Genomic DNA, 24,651 nt, shown 5'->3' with positions numbered 1-24,651 from the left:
GTGATTGTTCCTTACCACTTCATAGCTCCTTAGTTGTATGGTTGTACCATGGTTTATGTAACCAGTGTCTCATCAATGGATACATTTGCTGTTTAATCTTACAAACAATGAAATGATTTTTTTTTTTAATTTGTATACCTTGTGTATGTCTATACATGTGTACTTCTATAAGCTAGATTTCCCAGAGTAGTGTTACTGAGTCAAAGGGTATATACATCTATATAACTTTGATAGATATTGAGAAATTTCCCTTTATAGGGTTTGTACCAACTTATACAACCATCAGTGATGTATGAAATTCTGGTTCTACATACCTTTTCTAATAACATTTCATTGTAGAGAATATCCTTACACTAATCTTCTGTGTCCAGGGGCAGGGCCCTCCTCCTAGAACGTGGCATATGGCAGTTACTGTGTAGGGTATGGAGATGGTTTCTAGAGAAACAGCGTGTACTGCAATAGTCTCCCCTTTATTTGCAGGGGATATGTTCCACAACTCCCACTGGATGCCTGAACTCACAGATAATACTGAACCCTATATATACTATGTATTTTCCTATACATGTTTACCTATGATAAAGTTTAATTTATAAATTAGTCACAATAAGAGATTAGCAACAAGTAAAAATAGAACAATTATAACAATATGCTGTAAAAAAAGTTATATGAATGTGGTCTCTCAAAATAACTTATTGTACTGTACTCACCTTGTGATGATGTGAGATGATACAATACCTGTGGGATGAGATGAAGTGAGGTGGATATGCTAGACAAAGGGTTGATTCATGTCCTAGGTAGGATGGAGTGGAATGGCGTGAGATTTCATCACACAGAATGACGTGCAATTTAAAACATGACTTGTTTATATCTAGAATTTTCCATTTCATATTTTCAGACTGCAGTGACTGCAGGTAACCAAAATTGCGGAAAGTGGGGCCACAGAAGAAGGGGGATACTGTACATGAGCACGCACTCCATGAATTAATTGTAATTGCCTCCTTATTTTACATGCCCATGGTTATCCGACCAGGTTTAAATTCAAAGTGCAATTTAAATAGCTTAGAATGAGTTTCTGAGAAGCTTCGAATGTGCCCGTTTCACCTCAGTGTCCCTCAGCACTCTCCCAGCTTCTCCCAGGAGAGTGTCGTGCTGCTCAGTCCCTGCCTGCCCCTCCTTAAGCTCCAAGGGCAAGGGACTGTGATCTGAATAGCTGTGTCCTCCCAGCACGCTGAGAATGTCTGAGGCGGGTCCATTCAGCCATAGGTGCCCCAGCTAAGTTGGGAAGGACTTTAGCCCATGAAGATAAGGATTTTGTGTTAATGTTTGTGTTTAAGTCTCTCTTCTCCCACCTGCATTCTCAGAAGGTCAGAAATATAAATATCAAGACATACCTATTCATTTCCTCTAGAGTAAATACTTATAACTAGGGTATGGCTTTGGAAAATCACACCTATGGTAAATATTAAAGAGCTGATTATAAAACATGTGTACTTGAGATTCGTTTTTATCACTACCCACAGTATTCTGGTGAAATAGGAACTGGAAGTTAATAACTTCAGTTTCAGGAGCTCCCATGAATAAACTTTGGCTTTGATAAAGTTTAAAAAAAAAAAAAAAAAAAAGCAGAATCTTAGAGCCACATGGGACTTTAGGGTGAGGTGCTTCAGCCTACCTCGGTGAACTCACTTGAAGGAAGCTGAAGACCTGCAAGGCAGACACGCTGAAAAGGTGGTGGCTTGTGGGTGATAGGTAGCTTGTGAGTCAGGACTAGCAGTTCAGACTGCCTTCTAAGTACACTTTTCAGTGTTGGACATCATCAGGCTGACTTGGGTTTGAGTTTCACGTCTTAATTTTGGTAACAAAGATTTTTTAAAAAATTACAAGAAAGGGTGGAAATATAGGAACTACTGTTTTCTAAGTAACCATTATAGGCCAGCTGCCTAATTATTATTGTCCTAACTGCAGTGTGGGTTTATTTCTTATAGCAGGAGAAACTGAGGTTTGCAGATGACTTCAGTAATTTGTCTCTAACCTGATACACTAATCAGGGGGACAAGTATTATATTTGCCATTGGAGCTTGTGCTTTTTGGTGTTCGTATGTGTTTTCCTTCTGAGACCCTCTGAGCCTCAGTTTTCTTTGCCAATAGAATTGTGAAAATAGTATGTTTTTGATCTGCTGTTGGGAATCCACGTATGTGGATGGTGGACTTAAGTTATATGTGGAATGTTGACTTAAGTTATACGTGGAATTCTGATGGGGGGCAGGGGTCTGGCACCCCTGCCCACTGTGTTGCTCAAAAGTCAACTGTACTTAGTTATTAAAGCGAACAAATTAAATGAGATAATATACATGTGAAGTGCCTGTCTCTAGTACAGATCATACCAGTTCTCAATGAGTATTTTCTACATTGTCTTCTAATTTGCACCTTTTCTTGTTATTGCCACATAATTATGTCAGAAACAGGAACAGTCTAAGTTTGAAGAGAAAATGCCATAAACTTCTTTCTCTATTGTTACCAAGTAGTAAATGAAATTTGTTCAATGAGATCCTATTTTTAAATCGAAAAGCTAATTTTGTTATCCAGGGAGTTTTATTTCTGGGAGTTTCCAAGGCTTTGACACTGTGATTGTAACATTTAGGTAGCATTGTTCCCAGCATTTATCCGCCAAGGTAGGAGCCGGTGAGCATGGGCTGGCTGGGTGTAGAGAAAGGGACAGGGTCCTTGATTGTCCTTTGTGGTCAGCCTTGGGTAGCCTTTGGTTTCCTTAGACTCTGGTCAAGATAATCACTTCGTTTATTTAATAGGTTCCTCAGGTATAAATGGGGGAAATAAGTTATGCTGATGATGTAATGATGTAATGACTAAAGGGCTTATGTCATTCAGGGCTCACACATAATTTATTAATGCCCAATTAATTTTAGCTAGAGTAATAGTTGTTAGCATTTGCAATGATGAGCTTGAATAAGGGAACTGGGGTAATAGTACCCAAAATATAAGTACATTTAATTGATTTCATTTTAACTTAATTTTCCTCTTGTAAGCTTATAAGCTTGCTACAAGTTCCGATGAGAACTTTTTCTTTCTTTGACTTGCTCAAACCTAGTCTATGATCTCTTCATTTGTGGGATTAGTACATTTTGGAAAAATCCGCTTGCAAGCGACTAAGGGGAGAGAGAAAAGTCTGAGGGAACTTTCCATAGGCAATTTTGAGGCTTATGTCAGAAAAGCATCTGTGAGTGTAAAACATCAGGAAACAGGAAAAACAAGTTGGACCACTTACTGTTCTGAGAGCTTGTAGTGCAAGGGTAGCGAAGGTGGAACCAGGTTGTAAAACCGGAGATGGTACTTTGAGATTAAGGTGCTCCTCCTCCCGCATGTCTGATGTCCTTTCTCCACTTTAATTTCCAAGCAGGAAAAGCCCTTCTGTTTCCCTTTTGAGGGCGGGCTCCTACACTCTTACTTAAACAAAGGTGCCTGGTGACTGAAGCACATATTCCTGTAATTTTGTGTCATAAGTTGCTTTTACAACATTAAGTCTAATAGGCAAGTAAAATTCTTCAAAATAGATAGATATACGTCACATCTTGTTAGGGTGTGGTGAGGAGTTAATGCAATGGGAATGATTCCCTTTGTTATGGGGAGTAGGTAGTACCCAGACAAGATGGGTACCAGAAGTCATATTTAAATTACTGAGGTGGCAGTTTGTTATGTGAGAAAAAGCTGAGCTTCGCAGCCAGGTAGACCAGGATTCAAATCCCCTTGCTACCACATCACCTTCTGCGTGACCATGAGCAAATTAATTCAGTTATAGAGATTCGATTTCCTCATGTGAAAATGGAGATAATTCTATCTACCTGGGCAGTGGTGAGGAACAAACAAGGTCAGTTTTTGCCTGGCGCATGATACTCAACAGATGAACTTCTCTTTCATTCTTAGAGGTAGATAACATTTTGTCAAATTGCTGCACCAGTTGGATGCAGGTCTAGCCTGACTCTTTCCCTTATGTGAACCAGGAATGAAGAAAGGACCAAAATAGGGAATGGCCGTCATTGCTCCTTTTTGCTGGTCCTATTTCCAAATAACATATGAAATTGTTTTGCATGGAGAGAAGCATCTTCTTCAAACTCTGTTTTGGGAGAGAGAAGGTTTTCTTTCAAACGGACCTAAAACAGGCTTGACCTTTTTATTCCATCTCTGACTTACAGGGGTCGGGGTAGGAGGCTGCTCATGAGTCAGTAGCATTCACACCCAGGATTGTGTAGATCCACCTTGGTCCCAGGTGAGGAAGGCACAATGATAACAGATGTTGAAGGAGAGCTGCTCTAGAGGCACCCTCTTTGTTCTTCTTGTGGCACCCTACAGGGATCTAGGATGTTTTCATTAGCTCTCAAAGGAGTGTTAGATGTTACAAAAGATTTTTTCACAAGTGATATAATCAGAACACTTCTAATGAGTGTAATTAAATTTTGAATAAAATTTTATCCTCATAATTACCCCCCCATGAAGACCTTTTGAAATTATTTCACTTGAATTCATTTCACTTTTTATAATAATTAAAAATTTTTTCAATTACAGTTGGCATACAATATTTTAGTTCTCCATCTTGACCACAAATTGCATTTCATTTTGACATTTCGGAAACACTTTAGTTCTTTTCTTTATTGGAATAGGAATCTTTTCCTGTGTCTTGCCCTAAATTATTCATATTTCTTAAACAAGGTCTGTGCGGGTGCTTATTCTTTTTGAATTTAGTCTCAAGAGTGAGTCTGAGTCATTCTTTGGTTGCCTAGGTGTATTGCTCCTCAGCATGTCCATCTTTTCTCCTGCCGTCTTATGTTCTGCATATGGGGTATGGGTGCCAGCCACTAAGAAGGGAAACTTCTCACGCAGATCCCAGATAAACGAACCGGGTTGGGCCCAGCTGTGTGGATTTCTGCTGCCTGCAGCACCCTCCTCTGTGAAGGCCCTGGGGGTAGGAGCACTAGAGCAGCCACCCAGGGTCTCCTCTGCTGGAGATCAACAATTCCAGCATTTGGTTTCTGGAATGATTGACTCTCAAACTTAGTAGACAAATTTCCTTAATTTGTGCTTTCGCTTCTGCCCCTAATTTCTTAGAGCTGTTCTCAAGACACTTGAAGAATATTGTTCACCATTTGCTGTTTAGAATTCAGCTTAGTTTTTCTCAGGTTCTAAATCTTGAAACACATTTTATGTGTTATAGTAATTAAAATGGTGGAGGTTTTGTTTGTGTGTTTTTTAAAAGAACATTAGCTACATCATCCAGTTTTGTGGGCTAGCTGGAGATCCTATCAATAATAACAGAAATCCCTTTTCTTATAATAGGTGACATAGATTGAGGACTCTGTGTATAAGTTACTAATACCAGGTCACCCTCACTGGCCCCCCCCCCCCCCCACTTCTACTGTCCTTTCGAGGCAGCAGGTTTATCATTACATTGCACTGGTACTGTTCAATAAAGTAATATTTTAGCTTTTTAAAGTGACACACAAAAAGGAAAAGAAAATGACCTCACTCCTTATTTTACAAATATGCTTTGCCTCTGCCTCTAGACTCTTAAGCTCTTTTTAAGGACATAGGTTATTTCTTATTCATCTTTGAGTCTGTCTGGGATTTTTTTTTTTTTTTTACAAGTGTGAAATCATCACAAATGTGCATGTCATCCTTTTGCAGGGGCCCTGCTAATAATTAATCTTCTTTGTATTGTTCCAGTATTAGTATATATTCTGCCAAAGCAAGCACTGCCTCAGGATTTTTTGTGTGTATCTATGAAAAAGGTTTAAGTAACAAAAGACCTGTGCTGGAGGGTGAAGTCAGTGAGCAAGCTAGTCTAGTTCTGCTGATTCTAAGAGATAAAGGTCAGCTTAAAGCAGCTCATTTGATAAGATGTTTGGATGTTAGAAGTCAATTGCAGGTAATGTACAGAGGTAACCTTTGTGCAGTAAACTCTGGTTTCCTGATTTGTGCCAAGCACTGTGCTGGGCTTTGGGGGCCCAGGGAGAGGTGGTAGGTTGTAGCACACGCCTTCGAGTGAGTCCTGTATTTAATGTAAATCCCACGTTACTATTTACTAGATGTAGGTCCTTGAGAAAGTGGTCTAGCTCTGTGAGCCATAGCTTCCTCATTTCTGAAAAGGGAATAATACTATTTACCTGGAAGGTGGTGCCTACTAAATGATCTATCAGGTCAGAATTGGGCACATTGTAAGCAGGCAGACAGTGGTGGCTTTAAGAACAGTGTACTGTTCTTAACTGCAGTTAGAGCTATGGCAGCAAGCCATCACACTGTGTGTAAACAATTGCTCCTCAGTGCATGAGTGCTTTGGTGGGAGGTGTATGCACAGGTGCTTGGGGAGATAGGAGGACAGGTAGGTGCCTCACCCACATGTGGAAGGCCTTCAGGAGGTGGTGGCACTACCACTACTTGGTAGTGAGCCAAGACTTGAAGCCTAATTAAGGATTAGCTGGCAAAGAAAGGAGAGAGGACATTCCATTCCAAACAGTAATGTCGCTACAAGGACACCCAGGTACCTTTTTTGCAAAGTTTTGGTTTCCAGTTTACCAGAGGAAATCTTTGAGCTTTGCAAACTCTGCTAAAGTTGCGAAGAGGAGAGAACCTGGTGAAATATGTTAAGTGGGTTTTTAAGAAAAGGAAGACTTTTTAAACGCCAATGAAATCTCCAGAATAAGATTAGGCCTTTGGCTTGGCAGAGCATTTGCCTGTGCAGCTTGACAATGGTGTCAACTCCTAAGGAATTCAGTGGGAGCTAAGAATGGTTCCCACCCGTCCCCCCTGTGGTGGGATCTAAGCACACTCCCTGGCAACCCACCCACTGGTTTCCCAGTTGCTGCCAAACTCCACTTTCGGGAGGAAATGATTCCATTCCTTTCTGACTCAGGGGAATATTAAACAATCAAAAAGGCCTCTATGTACTTAGAGGGGTGGGTAAATAAATATCCTTGGTATGTGATATTGCAGTGATAGGAAAGGAGCAGGTCCTCTTTGTAATGCCATGCGTCACCGAAAACAAGACGTAAAGTGTGTGCATTGCAGGAAAATACACTGTATTGATGCTGAACCTAATTGCAAGGATTCATAATAGCAAAATAATCCAATTAAAAGTCTGCTGTCACGTTCAAATACTTTAAAAATTCTTTGTTTAGATTCAATGGTTTTAATTCCAGAATCCAGCATCTTCTGAATTTTTAATATGTTCATTAAAGACACTGTGCTAAATGTGATACCTTGTCATCTCATTTAATTGTCAAAACAACTTTACGAAGTAGGTAGCTTCCCTATTTCTTGCAGATGAGCTGACTGAGGCTCTCTAGAGCTTGTAGTTGGCAGATCCGGAGTAAGCCTAGGTAATCTGACGCCATCGCCCTCATCATCAAGCTGTACCAGTCCCACCCTCACTGTTTTTGAAAAGTTGCTCTTTTTCACAGAAATAATTTGTGGAGTTATTTTTAATTTTCCCCCACACTTTATTTTATTTCTTTACTTTGAAACAACAATTCAGTGACTTATCTGAGATTAGCAGTTTTTTTTCAATTAATTGTCGAGTAATAGATACTGTAAAGATTTTTAGGTGAAATTTAAAGAGTGTTGGATCTATTTCGTGAATCTAACAATGTTGAGACTCTAATTGGCTTACTATTTTTAAATTTTTCTCCCAAAGGTTCTGTGAGAAACTTTTCATGTTAGCAAAGAATAATTTCTAATACATGTTCCTTCTTAGGACAAGTTCACTTTTATATCAGAACAGAGTAGGAAAGTAGAGAGGGAAGGCAACGATGTTGTGACTGTGTATGGTAAGGAGAGTGAACAAATCCCATGAAAGAACTATAGCAGAGATCAGTTTGAGCTACTTAATTTCTTCTGTGGTTTTAACATTCCAGTTTAGGGTGAATGCATTAAGAACCAAAGTACTTTGCCTTAGCAAAGTGGTATTTCAAGTATGGTGCTCATAACAACAGCTACCTCAGAACTTGCTAGATATTAAAATTCTCATCCTAACACAGACCTAGCCTAAATAAAATGAGATTAATCTTCCTAATATGGGAGAAGAGCAATTACCATGGGTAATTATTTTACCAATCACATCAGGATGAGAATCAGGTAATTGGGATTTTTTTTTTCTTTGAAATTCCTTCCAGACTTGTTAAACTAATAGCACCATGTATGTGTTTGTAAAAATACCAAGTTGACTGTTAACACTAATAATAACAAGGCAGTCATTACAGGTTAATAGATTTAATGAGCCCAATAAATATTAGATCATTTTATTTTTTTTTCTTTTATTTCTTCTCCCTTTAAATTACAGGTTAAATAATACCTATGTCTCTTGGGGCTGTTTCTTTAGGTTAAAAACGTTTCCGCGGGCACACAAGACATGCCTCCTCCCCCTTCTGACTATGTGGAGAGGGTGTACAGCCCCACGGCCTACTCTTCCAATGGTAAAGTGAATGACAAGCGGTTGTATCCAGAGTCTTCCTATAAATCAACACCGTAAGTAGCATTTTCTTCTGATAGAGTGAGTCTAAAAAATGAATATGTGCATGTGTTTATAAGCCAGTTGCTGTGTTGTGTCATTGCCTTAAAAAAGATTTCCAACAGTTAACATAAAGCCTGGAGACTGATCTTTGCATTGTACATAGACACCTAGGGTTACTTGGAAGATAAGGAGGGTGGAGCTATGAGTTGGTGGGGTCCTCTTCCCCTTCTAAGCTGAAAATGCTTTTCTCTTGATGATATAATAAATAAAGGGTAGGTTAGGCTCTTTCATTCTGAGAATATGGTTCTGTTTCCTACTTCTGGCTTTGTGTTTAGGTATAGGTGAAAGGATGTTGCTGACTGATAGAATAGCTAAGGGCGTTTTTCGGTCTCTCCCTTTGCCTATTATTATTAGATCTATTAATAGTGTTGATTAAGTATGAAGAGTTGGGAGGCTTTGGCTGGAAGTAAATGATGAAAATTTACTCAAGGGTTTCAGAGTTTGCAGACTGGAAACACAGCTAGGCAAAAACCTAGAAATGTTCCAAATAAGGAAGAAAAGTTTGTCTACGGCCATGCCATCCTGAATGTGCCTGATCTTGTCTGATCTCGGAAGCTAAGCAGAGTTGGGCCTGGTTGGTACTTGGATGGGAGACCACCTAGCAAGACCAGGTGCTGTAGGTGGAAGGGAGGGAAAAAAAAGAAAGAAAAGTTAAAAGTTCTTACAGTAAAAGTCACATCCTTGAGAATAATCAGTCCTGTGTGTGCACCTGGAGGTCTGGTCATGTCCTGAGTCCTTTAGGGGGTGGTCAGAGGATTATCCGAAGGTTCGTTGTTACATCCAGACATTGAACCACAATGAACTAAGTATTGGCTTAAGACTGGAAAGTTCAAAAGTTTAAGTTCCCAGGCTAGTTAAGGCAAGAAAAAGAATCATTTTTTCATACCTCAAGCTTCATAATGTTAAATAATTTAGCAGCTTGGTTAAATTGACTTCATCTTACATTTTTCCTATTTTTACTCTTTCCTCAGTAGAAAGAGAAGATTGCTTATTGCTCAACTCATCTATCCTATCCACATACATTTTTATTCAACTAGACTTCATTTGAATTCAGGAATTCTGACATCTCCTTGGCTGTGCTAGATCCTCCCTATTGCTGATAAAGCCTCTAGGTTCTGTTTTATATATATTGTAAAAATCCTCACGGTGAATTTCTGGCCTAGGGTACATGCCATTGTAGTTATTGAAATGGTATCCCCTTTGTGGTTTTAGTTTGCCCTAAAGCCTAATGACTAGTGAGAGAAGGATGTTGGAGGTGTTGTTGAGGACTGGATGGAATTTTTACCTAAGGATTATAAATTAGTGTTGCTATATATAATTCTAGAACTCCAAATTTCTTGATAGACTAAAAAAAGAAACTTTCTCTTTAGCTAGTTTGATCGTTCTAAGTTCAAGGTGTAAAAGTTTTCTGCTGGAAACCTTTTTTTGTTACCTCAAAAGTTTTATCTCCAACCCTGCACCCTCATTTTGTGGGCCGGGTCATATAGAGGTCCACTCTGAGTACACAATTTGAGTGCCTGGAACCCCATTAGATGACACCAGCAGCTGAGTTAACTGTGGAATTGGTTTGAAGACAATAGATTTTATTATTACCCTGAAAAGGAATTTTGAAACAGACTGGCAGTCTGCGTTATCCTCCATATTTTCACAAATTCATTTCAAACAATTTAGAAATCTAATTTTTTTCTTGACTAAGGCAATACATTGATAATGTAAAATTTAAAAGGGGCGAAAGTACGTAGTTCCTCTCCTTTAGAGGCAGCTATTGTTACCGGTTTCTTTTATATCCTTCCAGAGCTTGTTTTTAAATAAATATGCTGGCCAAATATAGTTATTGTTTTTATTCCTTTAAAAATACTAGCATATTAAATGCATTATTAACAGTGTATCTTGGAGGATTGTTTATATCGGTATACAAAAAGTTTATTGATCTGCTTTATAGCTGCATAATATTCCATCAATACTTTTTTTTATTAATCCCATATCAATGCATGGTTTTTCCCGTTTTACAATTACAAACCACTGTAGGGAATAAACTTGTACATTTATCACTTTGCACATACGTGAAGGTATCTGGAAGAAAAAATATCAAAATCATTGCTGGGCTAAAGAAAATGGAGTATTTCATTTTGATAGATGTGTCAAAAGTACCAATTTATACTCCCAACCTATACCCCAGAACTTTTTTGAAGGTCTCAGAAATGCAAATGTGATGCTTAATTTTAGAACTGAGAAGAAGGGGAGGAGGGGAATGGTGTTGAGGGATACAGTATCTCCCACAGCACCTGATGTGATGCTTGCAGCCTCTGGAGAGTAATAAAAATTGTCAAGTATTGTCCATGACAGAGTATGAGTGCTATGGAGGATTCAGAGTGCATCCACTCAGATGAGGTAGGAATGCACATTAAATCACATTTCCTCAGACTTTTCTTGAAGGTTCCAGTAACCCACAGGGTTACTAGACCCATGAGGACCTCTCCTTGCTATTATAGTAGAGAAGGAATTAGAATGGGAACATTATGTCTGAGGTCCATGTTAAGGATAAGATATCTCAGGAGTAAGATTTATTTTCCCCAAAAGCATACCATGCATGCAGTAAAGAGCACTAATCCTGAATATATAGCCTGATGAGTTTTCACATGAGAACACCAAAGGAACCTCCACCACTCCAAAAGAGACATTTCAAGCATTCCAGAAGTTTTGGCATGCCCTTTCTTCATCGATACCCCCCTCCATTTTGATGCTTGTCAACCATTTATTAGTTCTGCTTGTTACTGAGGTTCTTATAAAATGGGGTCATATGGTAATTACTCTTGTGTCTGGCTCCTTTCGCTCATCCTAATGCCCTATACTTTAGAATTTCAAGGCAGTTAGAATTTATCCTGCATTAGGAGACAGCAAAATTTAGCTGAAGAGGGTTGACTTTTCACCCTTTTTAGTAAATTTGTGAGAGCTCTGTTAGGTATACTCCCTCTATCCTGTCTACACCCAGGGTGAATTAATATTAATAAATCAAGGAAGTTGAGTTTTGACACTTGCAGACATCTTTCCAGGCAAGATGACACCTTAGAGTGCCAAATGAGACCATTGTTTGGTAGTAGCAAATAGGCTGCTAGGGTAATCTTTTAGGACTGTTGTGCAAGTTGTAGGAATTCACCGGTTCAGATAAGGCCCAGGCATAGCCTGATCCAGGGACTCAGAAGATATCAGGGCTCTTATGCTACGTTGTCTTTATTCTCAGTACAGCTTCTTTTGTAACAGCATGGTCATGCCCATTCCCCAAGCTAGGTTGATCTTCCAGTCCAGGGTTCAGAAAATAGAATTTACCTTCCCAAAGCTTACATATCACCTATTGGAAAGACTCTGATTGGCCTTTTTTTGGGTCACTGTCACCCTCGGGGCCTTTAAGATGGAATTCTCTGCTTGACAAGGCTTGTTATTTCTCCGCTCCACTCCCAAACTGTGGCAGTTCTAAAATACCATGGATATAATGGACACCATTCTGACAGTCATGACACTGATGTTGCTCATACATTGTTTTTCTTCCCTCACTGATACTGGGTGTCATCAGAAAAGAGGATTCTTGTGGCTGTGTTTTCAATTCAGTAATTACCTTGAACACCTGCCATGTACACAGTTCTGGGCCAGGTGTCCTGGGAATACCAAGTCAATGTTCTCATGGAGGTTGCAAACTAACAGGAGTGGGAGAAAGTGCACAATAACTATCCTGAGAGTCAGGGCAGAATAAGAGCAGCAAAGGCGTGCGAGGGTGTTTACCTGAGAATAAAACAAATGAATAGAAAACAAATCCAAAAGCTGCAAAGGGACTAACTAACCTGGGAGACTGAGTTGGATACTGAGGAAAGTATACAGTGGGTTATGGGGATTTCAATCTAATAGGACTTATATCTAAAAGTAAGTTTGAAGATTATTGCGAGTGTACATAGTCCCTATCTCTTAAATTTATTTATATTTTTCTTGCTACGCATTTTGTTTTTAGCTTTTTTGTCATATCGGGTATGTTACTGTTTAGTATTTCAAAGGGCATGGGAAAGAGGGGAGGTGGAAAATCAATGGTAAAGATTAATAATATCAATATCTAATAAAAATATGGGAGGAAGCCTGCTTTAATGTTTTCTTTTTTTCTAATTTCTTTTGCCCTTTAGCTCCCTCCCCCTCTGGCCCCTACCCCCTCAAATAAACCCACTGTGTTCTAAATGTTTGGTCTGTCACCTCAAAGCAAGAAGCATGCATTAGTACCTGCAATTTTGGCAGAGTGTCTAGGAACTTGTTTAATTATTGACCCACAGAGAAAGGCACATTTTCCCTCCTTTAGAAGTATCATTAACATAGCACAGAAAGTCAGTGTTAACCTGCATAAATTTAGAAAGAAATAAATACCACCACCACCCCCATTTACACTCACACATACACAGAGTTTTAGGAGTCTACAGGAAATTAATAAATGTGATTAGAAATCTAAGACTTTGACAACAGTTAGAACCAAGCAGTTCTGGATCACATAGAAAAGAAAGTAAACCTTGTAGAGAAAGCTTAAGATTACAATTGCGGTAAGTTGAAAGAATAAAAAAAAATCAACAGATGTCTGTCGTCGTTGATTTGAATAGCAAGGCTGGTATTGGAAAGTCTCAGGCATTTTCTTTGTCTTTCTTTCCTTTCTCTTCTTGACTTTCTCCAGCTCTGCTCTGGGGGAAAGTTAAGCTTTGCATTTCTGTTACTCAGAGGTGGTATACAGTTGCCACAGCTCTTGGTATTTTATTCCATGTTAGGTTTTGTTTATAAGCTTGTGGCAATTAAAAATCTGATGCAATATTGAACAATTGCATTAGGCAAATAAGGGTGATGGGAACCCTTCCATTCCATTTATTTTGTGTGGCTTCAGGATTAACATAGCAATTTAAAAAAAAGTCTTAATGAGCTCTTTCATCTTTACAATATAAAGCTTTTTAGTTTCGGGGATTTTCATTCTTGAGCTAAAGTTTTTAGGTTTTGTAGTTTTTCGAGATTATATCGTGAGAAGAGAATTGATCTATAGGAGTCTACATTTAATATTACAAAGAGCTTGTCTCTGAGAGTCTGCTTCCAAAGGTAGCGATGTCTGTGCATTCCTTTCCCCACTCAGCATTCCATGGAACTGGAAGAACCTGTAGAAAAGAATTGTGACCATTCTTTTCCGGACAGCCTTTTGTGGAGTATGTCCCTGGGTCAGGTAAACACATCTTCCAGAACAGCCTGAACTTCCTAAAGTGAAATCTTAGCTCCATTTTACTTAGCACATTTACAAATGGGCTCCTCTTATGTAGACCTTAAAGCCCCTCGTGTGTGTCAGAGGATGTGAGCTGGTGCTACACTGAATGCAGGACACTAGGACACGAGGGGTCTGCTCGCTGCTGAGCATATGTACTGCCTGAGTAAATGCACCCACACGTCGATGTCTCCTAATGCTTATTGTTGCTGCCCTTGGTGATTGCAGTGCTTTGGCAAAAGCTTGTCGTGTACCTAGTGATCATCGAAAAATAATTCCTGTTTTATTAGGGTACCCGAAGTGGTTCAGGAGCTTCCAGTGACTTCACCTGTGGATGACTTCAGGCAGCCTCATTACAGCAGCAGTGGTAACTTGGAAACACCTTCAAAAAGGCCTCCCACAAAGAGAAGAGCAGGAAAGTCAAGGAGACCAGAGCAAGACCACTATGAAACAGACTACACAACTGGCGGCGAGTCCTGTGATGAGCTGGAGGAGGACTGGATCAGGTACCATGTCGCCTCTTTCTCTGGAGCCACATGAACATTTGATATTAGTGTGGGCCAACCAGGTTTTACAGTTGTTGCCTGCTAAACTGGGGCAGATGGTATAATCCCATTCTTTGCCAACCGGGACTGGAGACAGTTTTTCATTATGTTTTTTTCTTAGTACTCTTGTAATAAGGATCGACATGGAAGAGAGATGTTTGGCTGTAACCATGTCTTAAACATACTTTCAACATCCCCTACTAAAAGGCTGATAAACTTCTCCAGGGCTCTCACTTTTACCAATAATCACTCAAGAAAGGTCTTTCGAATAAATAAAATACAAGTATAGAGGAACTTTGTGTGCTGATTATAAAATTCCCAAACTGGTACTATGGCTTTCCTTTGGAATTTACTTTTAAGTTAAGTTTTCACAATGAGACCAGAGGTTCTTTTAAGGTTTCATCCAAAGGACTTTGGTAAGCAGTTCTGTAAACAAGAGCTAACAATTTAGTGTTCTGGCCAAGGTTAAGTTCCTTTGTGTGTCAGTGTTATATAGTCCGTCACCAACTATACTTGTGTTCGATGTGTAGCCTTTTTTATCAAGTATTCTGAGGAATGGGAAACAAATCGGAAACATTGGTGGTGTGAATGGTGGGTAATCAAAACATTGCTTCTCAAGGTGTTAGGAGGAATGGGTGGTGCACGTATAGTCGGAAACCTCCTGCTCACTGGTGCTTCTCATTACTGCATCTTCCCCTCTCCCCATCAAGAGATTTCAGCCTAGGTTAGCTATCCGTAAAATATTTGCCCAACTCCTATCTTAGAAAATTTAAATGGAAACTTTAAGAAGTCCTGAATTCCTGTTTCCCTTTTGAACAAATCCTTTAATTTCTCCCCTCTGTAAAATGAAGATCTTAGACTGACTTAGATCTAAAATTTGAAATTTCACATTGCCATGAAATTCCTTAGTTTTGGGAAACAATTCAGAGTAATTCCTCGGTGGATTATTGGTGAATAGTATTACCTTTATATGTAAATGATAGCTCGAGTATTAAGAGATAAATGTGACACAGAGTTTTAGGGTATATTTTTCATAGTTTAACACACCGCCAGATTACTTATACAATGTGCATGCATTTTTACGCGTGTACATTTTAATGTCCACTTTTATAATCAAAGGACTTAAAATAAGCTATTTCTACTTAGGAAAAACAAGACCAAGACCTCTCTCCCACAAAAACAATTACCCCAAAACAGTCTGAAGACTATAGATGGTAGCAGGAAATAGCCAGCTGCCGGTTGGCTGCTCTGCCACTGCCGTGATGACATTGTACTTTGTGTTCCAGAATTCCAGTTTTAAGACATTACACATAAGTATTCCATTGTCATGTTGTATATTCAGAATGAGTTCCTGTGACTTGAACCTTAAATTTTATACAAGATTTTCTACATTATTTTTAAAGTTAAAAATTATGGAGGCATAGTTTTTGAAAGAACACGAGCAGTGACATGTAAAGTATAATCCCTGTTACGAGAACTTACTTGCATCCCATTTTCATCTCCCCAGAAGCTACAAAAAGAAAACAAGAACATGTCATTCTCCACATCCCACCAGCTTTATTTATTATCTTTGAGGAAGAAACACTGGATTTTATGTCAGCTAAGGATGCATAAATAATCATTTTTTTCACTCAATTTTTAGGGAATATCCACCTATCACTTCAGATCAACAAAGACAACTCTATAAGAGAAATTTTGACACTGGCCTGCAGGAATACAAGCTCTTACAAGCAGAACTTGATGAGATCAATAAAGAACTCTCTCGTCTGGATAAAGAACTGGATGACTATAGAGAAGAAAGTGAAGAGTACATGGTAAATTAAAACTTGATAATTATATATTACACATAATTTTATTTGATCTATGGAGATACAGTATCCTTTATACCAACATTGATACAGATTTTGCTAGTAATTATCAAACTGTAATTTCGTTGAAGAATCATTGAAATTGAGTCTTGGATGAAAGCCTTTCCAAATTGAAGAGTGTAGTAGTGTAGTTAAGAATTACAAAGCAATCCCTGTACATATCTCTTCCTATTTAAAAGAAAATAGCTTTATTACTTTTTCTGTTTATACACATGGTTCATTTTTTTCTGTAAAAAATTCAAACAATCTAGAATTGCAAACAGAAAAATAAATTGCCCTAACTTCTACCACCTGGTTGTTACCAAAATATTAGTTGTTAAAATAGCCCCTGTGTGAAAAGTACACCTAGACACACAGTGTTTGATAAAAAATCATGTGTTTTACTTATATCTTTCCTGCTTTTTTTTTTTTATACTCAAAAATAGTTTATGGTCTGGGTTCTTTTTCCCTTGATCCCCTGGCTGAGGTAGTGTTTGTCCGTGTAAAGTGACTCTTTCTTTTTAATCCCCCTTTCCACACTGTATTCTATGGAAGGAAGTCACTCTGCACAGATTACACTGAAGGAATGGGGGATTATGCTCCAGCTCTCTAAAGGCAGTGTACTGCACAAATTATTTGGAGTTCTTCTGCATGATAGATGTGTCACTTCTTCCCATTTATTTATTTATTTATTTAGTCAGTCATTTATATCAGTATGGACTTACAGATGTCTATTTTATACTTTGGGCTATAATTAATTCTACGTACTCTATTTTGTTGTTCAAGTTGTTACAGCTTTGACCACTGAGAACTCTTTCATTTTGTCCCTTTGATATACCCCATTATTGTGGGAGGTTTTTCTTTTTAAATGCTTTCCGGCACTGCTTATGGCTCGCTTTTTTACTCAACAATAGCTTATATAGCTTATGGTTATTGTTTATGTCAATAATAAAGATCTACTTACTGAAAAAAATATTTTTATGTATTAAAAATAGCTACACAATTTTTTATTTTATGGTTGTGCCATAACTTATTTAAGTGTTGTCCTCTGTGAACAGACTTTAGGTATGTTTGTTTCTTGTCTTACACACCACCCCTAGTAGTGCCAGTAATATGCTGGTGAACCTCTCAATCTTTGTGCACTTGTCTGCTTATCTAGCTAAAACAAATTCCAGAATGTGAAATTGCTGAGTGAGAGGTTATATACATTTAAATTTTTCTTGCAAAACTCCCCTCTGGAAAGATTATATCAACTGCATTTCCACTAATAATGCTCTAGAGGGCTCATCTGACCCACATCTCACTAATACTTAGTGCCCGAAAAATTACTGCCTTGTGTCTTAGCTATTAGTATAAACTTTTAAAAATCACATTATATCTGCATTAGAACTTTATATTCACTTCATGAAGTACCTTTTGCCATTTTTCATTGGGGTGATCTGCTTTTTCAGTTTTGAAGTATTTGCTCCTTATATAGCTTGATTTAACTATTGTTTTCTTTTATGGCTTTTGTTTGGTGTTGTCATAAAACTTTCTCAATTCAGTGAACATTTATTGACTTTTATTGTGTCCTTAATGATGAGGAAGTTCTGAGAAAAATAAATAAAATCCTGTGTCAGCCCTCAAAGAGCTCATATTCTGAGAGAGAAACTGACATCTAAACAATTTAGACACTACGACTAATGCCATATTCATGTTATGTGTAGAAGGTACTGTAACTACTCAGAGAAGGAATAAGGTCTGCTGAAGGCCTGAAGAGTCTAGAAGAGGCTTCACTGAGAGGTAACATTACAGGTTCTCCAGACAGAATCGGGGTGGGGTGCATACATACAGCCATAAGGAGATTGTGATAGAAATCTGGAAGCATTAAGGTGCTTAATTTTTTTTAAAGAAATTGCAAATGATGGATGCTAATACTGGAAGCTAGATTAGTAGAGGAGTTTACCGGGAGGTCTGACAAGTTTTATGATGGATTATAACCTGATCAGAGCTATGCTTTACAAAAGACCCCTCAGGGTCAGCATGGCACTTGGACTTGAGAGATGAGAGGCAGTAGAACAAATAAAAATAGTTACCTGCCTATGCGAATGGAATGTAAGAAATATATCATCAGTTTCTCTTCACTGGATTTCTTCAGGCCTCCTGCTGACCATAATAGTTTTAAGAGCTTTAAGACTTCGTTATTTTAATTTCCTGTATTTTTGGAAGTTTTAGCTTCAAAATAAAGCATCAGCCTATTATTTTGGAAAGAGAAAATGCCTCATTAAACATATTCCCTTGTGTTTCTCATTAATAGGCTGCCGCTGATGAATATAATAGACTGAAGCAAGTTAAGGGAGTAAGTATCCCAGCTGTACAATTCTTTAAGGAAAAATTTTTATATGTTTTTTATTTAACCTTTAGAATGATTATGAATACCTTGTCACACATGCACTGATTAAAGACAAAAGACCCAATAACTAGAAGATAAACTATTACTGAGAAGTTAGAACCTTAATTTCAGTTGTTTGCAGCTACAACCAATACTGATTTTTAAAAACTTTTATGTGGTTGAAAAGTATGCTAACCATGAGTTACTAGTTCCTCGCATGCTATGAGGCCAAGGGTTTCTATTAAGATAAAGTGTAGCTTGCTGAATTTTGTGTACACATTTGTTAGGCGTGAAATACCAGACTTACTGGGTAAACGTGTGTTCAGCCTTGGGTAGGTACTGTCACACAGTTTTCCTGGTCTGTGCCCATTTGCATTCCCACCAAGCAGTGTGAATTTCTCATGCTCCATATCCTTACCAGCACTTGCCATTACCAGTCTTTCTTGACTTAAAACATTTTTTGTTTTTTTTAAAAAAATTACAAAAACATCATGATTTTAAATGCAAAAGTTTAAAAGCATATATAGTAAAGTTTCCTGTCTCATTCTCCATATATGCAGTTCCCCGTTCCCAGGTGAAATGATATCACCACTTTGTTTTACTAATTTTTTTTTAGATGATTTGTTAGCAAAAAGGTTAGTAAGTTTCCTTGGTCACTTTACAAATTATTAGAAATTGGTGTATCTTTTGTAAAACTCAGGTTTGAAGATATGATTGAACAAAGAGAATCAGCTGCTTTTCTGGTTTGAGATACTGCCCGGTGCTTTGTGTATATTCATTTAACATGCCCAACAATGCTATGACTTCTATTCCCTTTTTTTTTTTTTTTTGTTTACCTCTGCCTTCCCAGCAGCTAACACATAACTTTTTATTTTGTTAAATTTACCTGTTTTTTTTCCCCTTTTTAGTCTGCAGATTATAAAAATAAGAGGAATTACTGCAAGCATTTGAAGAGTAAATTGTCACACATCAAGAAGATGGTTGGAGATTATGATAGACGGAAAACCTAGAAGGCAGATGCCACATTGAGAGATTAAGAAGTATCTGACATCTCTGCAATGTTCTCAGAAGGCAAAATGACTTTGGACTCTAACCCAGGAGGCCAGACCTTTGTGATTATTACAAAGTTTTGGTAGATTTAATATCATCGGTTTATTATCATCAGTATTTGAAGCATTTTATAAATAGCTTTTCATAATCAACTGAGATAAACACTGTAATTAAGGATTTTATGCTTTAAACATTGGTTTCTTATTAAGAATTGTTTGAGGTTTTTAAACCTTTAAGGAAGGTCCCTGAGTGGATTGTGCTGTGAACTTTCTTCACACCTTAGGCAGTTATGTCTTAGTGCTTCATTAGTTCCAGTCAGTGATTTCACTTAGTCCTCCCAGAATTCTCCCTTCAGATAACTGTTATTTATAATCTTTTTTTTTTTTTTTTCCAGATAAGGAAACTTGGTCCCTGCAATGACATGAAACTGTTTATTTTCTAGCTTATAGTTTTGGTTAAGTCTATTTTATGACTCCATTTTTTAAGTTTCTGGCCTTTCATATTTTAACTACTATGGATATTGCATTTTACCAACCTCCCTAATGATTTTTTTCTCTATATAAATGATTAAAAGAGCTTTTTATTGTTTTATGTTATCTCAGTAATAAAGATCATGTAAAAGTAACAAATTGAAATTTAAAGATTGTAAATATATATTTGCTTTTTAAAAATCAAAATTTAAACCTATTGGTTAGAATTTTGTTGTATATTTTAAAATACTTTTTACTCTTTTTTGGTTTACATGCTTTTTTTAAAAAAAAAATAACTAGGCTATTTCATTATATCAGAATATCCAATTACATGTATAATTCACTTGTGACTTGAAATGTATCTTACAGGAATGTTCAAGTTCTGTACATATTTTATAAGGTATTAAACCAAGTGTGTTCTTTCTATAATATACCTGTTTGATGTAATTAATACTGTTAATTTTAAGCTGTGCAAAACTACACTCAGCAGTTTTATGTTTCTGTTTTCAACTATTTTGGATGCTGTGCTGGTTGCTTGTTTCCCAGTCCTTTAGCTATAAGAAAGCCGAAGTAGAAATTGTCTAGAAGTAGGAAATGCAATACCATGCAACACCAAATTATTTCAATTTGTGCCCTTAAATTTTAGCACTTTTTTTAATTGACATTTTTATTAGTTAAGTAAAATTAGCTGATAATACTGGGCATAACGCTAGCCAAGTCAATTGATTATTCCCCTAGTTTAGAATTCTTCTTTTATGAAAATTATTGAAGAATAATCTTTAATCATTAGTGTGCAATTCAGAGATTTAAGTATGTCAACATAAGGGACATACAAACCCAAAGAGAATTATATATAAGTTTATTTGAGCCAAACTGACAACTTGCCAGGGAACAAGATCTCAAATGCTCCAAGAATGACAGCTTTACAATTTCTTTTATACATTTAGAATTAAGGAGGAAACATAAGGAAAATTACATGAAGGTGGGTTTGTTGACCTAAACGCTTAAGTCAGAGATGAACCTTTTACTAGAGAAGTTATATGCCTGGTATGTGACTACCCACCATGACCTGCCTGGTTGGGAATTTATGATGACCATTGGACTTGTCAGATTTATTACAGAACCACTTTTTCATCTACAAGTATATAATTTTTAATATACAAGTCCAAATCCTTTTCCAAAGATAAACTTTTAAATAATGTTTTATAACACTGATTTATTTCTTCAAATTGAAGAAATTCTTAATTTTCCATGTGCTATACATACTTATGACAAAAAGTAATAAGTAGTTGCTGCTCTTCACACCATTTGGATTCACACCAAAAGGTAAGAAGTCTCTCAAGCAGCCTAACTGATTTTTGTGCCTGTTAAATTTTAATTCTTAGTTCTTGGAAGTCAGTACATGTAATTCATGAAGACAAGCTTGCCACTGTTCTGACAAAACCACTCAACTGAGTGCAGAAAATCAAATAGCATAAGTTTGCATTGTAAAATTTTGCTGTAAAATTGGACTTTAAAATAAAAAAAAATAAAAAAATCATTTTACAAATGTTACTAAAGACCACTTCAGGAGCCAGAATCCAAGGTTGGCATTAACTAGGTGGATATAACTTTAAAAAGCCATTCAAGCAGTTTCCTAGTCTAGAAAATAAGATTAGACTTCAGAGATCTCTTCCATCTCTGACCTGTCTACATTGTGCTGTTTATGCATATCATTGTTCTAAGATTTTGTTGTGAAAACGTGGTCCATTTGATAAAGATTCACTGCTTAAAATGATTTCCTTACATGTGTGATTCTATATGAAAAGTAGATAAGTCCAATATTTTATTTTGAAAAATTTGAAGAAATACAGAAAACTATAAACATACACATACCCAATACCCAGAAATAACAGGTGTTAATTTTGGCATATATGCTTTTTATTTTTTGAAATAAATTCAAGTATTTTAGTATTTATAGGAAAAGTTACATTTTATATGCATACACATATATACATGAAATATCACTGAATTCTTACAACAGTGTATTGACATGCAATGATTCCTCTCATTTTACAGTTAAGGAAACTAATCATCTGATGGATTAACTGGTTCATTGTTACATACTGCATAGCAAGTGACTAAACTAGGAATCTTAGTCTGTTTGAATATTAGGTTCTATGCTCCCATTCTAGCTTGATCTTGTTAATAAATTAATGAGTTGGGTAAGATAGGATTGCTCTGTCCAATGAATAAGATATCCTATTTTGAGTGCATTATAAATACTTTTAATTACATGAAATGCTTCATATGAAATACCTGAGGTATCTGTAATGACTTGAATGGGGTATACGTGTGTAAAGCAGGGTCAGGGCAGGAGAGTTCTTTAATCATGGCTCCAGAGATCTTAGCTACAGTTGGCATGCAGGAGTTCCTAACACAAACACATTCTCCCTTCTTCAGCATTGGGATTGGAAGTATCTCAACTGGACATTTTTAAAGACTTAGCTGGAGGAATCAGAATTCAAAATCTCATGGCAGTTCATGGTTCTGCCATTCACCATGTAACCTCTCTTGTGTGAAAGCACAAATAAATTAGATGGAGGACTATCTCATTCCTGTGTTTCATATTGTTAATATGTCTTCTAATGGGAATAGTTTTCAGGAATAAAAATGCCCAAGCAACTGGTAGTTTTTAGAAAACACTATGTTAAAATAATGCCACTTTGGAGTTAGAAAAAGAACATGGACACATAAGTGATTTTTTGAGTGTATGTGACTGCAACGAAATGTGAAAGGGTGTCTCCAAAAAATTTCCAGTTGCTGCCACAGGACCTGCTAGTTCTTTCCTGCATGTGTTGTCCTTGCTTTGCCCTCCAGCAGTTACTTGCTTTGCGACCTTGGACAAATTACTCAGTCTTCCTCTATCTTAGTTTGCTTATTTGTAAGAGGGATATATGTACTTAATATAGTTGTTATGAAGGTAGTTAATATGTGACTTAGACCAGTCCTTGTCAGAAAGTAAATAATAAACGTGGCCAGTTACACCTTTCGCAAAGCCGGAAGGTAACTCTAAGTAACTTTAAAAAGCAAATTGTGTCTTAAAATTTTATGTGTCATCCCAATCGCCATATGCTTTGTGCTGGGATGCAGCTTTAGGGTATAAATTCTGAATTCTAGACATAACTACATTAGGCTTGGCATTGTGACTATTCATAGATAATGAACAAATACTTTAAAAGAATAGAGTTTGCAAATCAAGATAAGGATTATTACTGTTAAAAGCAATTTTGGAAGTTTTTAATGAGTCTTGAATAATTTGAATTCCATCTAAAGGTGTTGCAATAAGCAGGTTCACTTCTACCAGTCTTTGAAGTTGCACACTTTTGAACTTCAGCTTGATTGACTGACTGAGCTGTTCATAAATTTCCTAAATCCATGGTTGATGTTCATCTACCCATGGGCAAAGAACAAATTGTTCCATTCTTATAGTCATCCCTTAGTTTTACATGTTGAAACATTTGACTAGGTTAGATCATTTCTTTATTCTAACCCTTTATACACAATTAGAATATTGTGTCAGTCATAATTATGGCAAGGGATTACCATGGATTTATGCACATTTTGGTTTGCTTTAGTACCATTCCTAGTTCAGTCAAGATCTATGACTAAAATCTATACAGAGAAAACTTTACAGTGGGGGAAAGTCTGAATGACTCAGCCTCCTCTCCACAAATATGCTTTACATTATATGCTTTACATATATTGGGGAGTCCTCTGTCCTTTTTCTGGTTTTCTGTTAAAAAGAAGAAAAGTTCCTAGACTGATTGGTAGTAAACATAAGTGAGAAACTTGGAGCTTAGGTTTGTGGCTGTTTGTCCTTTAGGAATGCATCCCATCTAGAAATAGGATAGCCAAACAACAGAAGGAAAGAAGTAAAAGGAGAAAGTGTGGAATTTGTGGAGGGATGGAAGGGAGAATGGAAGGGAAAGGAAAATGTGTTTGTGCGTGAGTCCTATAAAGGAGACAAAGATGTCAGGGAGAAAGATGGGAGGCAAGTGGCACTGGGAAAGAATGAGCAATGCTAATTTCCCCTCCTCTTCCTTTTAAAGACAACACTAAAACTAAACAATAAAACCTGTCTTTGGGGAAAAATAAAAGCTGGTTATGGAGTTACCACTGAGATGTATAAACTCTGTAAGGTAGGTGGAGGTATCCCCACTTTATAGCTCAGACTTGTATTGTCACTTGCTTGAGGTCGTGCAGCTAGTGCTGGCAGAGCCTGATTTTAAATTCAGGTCTGTTCTTTCCACCACTGTGCAGGATGGCTTCTGTCTTATGTTTTTGAGGGGGCAGAACACATGGGAAGATTTGGGTGCCAATAAAGCCAAAAATATAGACAACAGAGGGGAAGCCTATGCTGATGGGGAAGCAGAGGCTCCAGATCCTGCAGTTCCTTTCTACTCGTCCACTCCTGGACTTTTTTTCCAGTGTTCTGGGGGTGACTTGTCTCTTCATTTGTCAAGCGTGGGAAATGCTAGTATTTAA

At 37.3% G+C, this 24,651-nt stretch overlaps 1 protein-coding gene and 2 pseudogenes across 4 annotated transcripts in view; 2 read left to right on the top strand and 1 right to left on the bottom strand.

The window, feature by feature from the left end:
- OCLN (occludin) overlaps nucleotides 1-20,044 on the top strand; it is a 40,931-nt gene extending 20,887 nt beyond the window's left edge. For all 4 annotated transcript variants that reach the window (XM_016122149.2, XM_016122150.2, XM_036226221.1 and 1 more), the window contains exons 5-9: nucleotides 8,384-8,529; nucleotides 14,132-14,347; nucleotides 16,029-16,200; nucleotides 18,530-18,571; nucleotides 19,513-20,044. In XM_016122149.2, the coding sequence (XP_015977635.1) occupies nucleotides 8,384-8,529; nucleotides 14,132-14,347; nucleotides 16,029-16,200; nucleotides 18,530-18,571; nucleotides 19,513-19,614 (678 nt within the window). In that variant the 3' untranslated portion in view covers nucleotides 19,615-20,044. The remainder of the gene's footprint in view (nucleotides 1-8,383; nucleotides 8,530-14,131; nucleotides 14,348-16,028; nucleotides 16,201-18,529; nucleotides 18,572-19,512) is intronic.
- LOC118607174 lies at nucleotides 5,650-5,763 on the bottom strand (annotated as a pseudogene).
- LOC118607353 lies at nucleotides 9,080-9,198 on the top strand (annotated as a pseudogene).
- Nucleotides 20,045-24,651: the final 4,607 nt, after the last annotated feature.

Source organism: Rousettus aegyptiacus, unplaced genomic scaffold (assembly GCF_014176215.1).
Source record: "Rousettus aegyptiacus isolate mRouAeg1 unplaced genomic scaffold, mRouAeg1.p scaffold_m13_p_8, whole genome shotgun sequence".
Lineage (NCBI taxonomy): Eukaryota > Metazoa > Chordata > Mammalia > Chiroptera > Pteropodidae > Rousettus > Rousettus aegyptiacus.
This window is presented reverse-complemented; position numbering and strand designations above follow the sequence as displayed.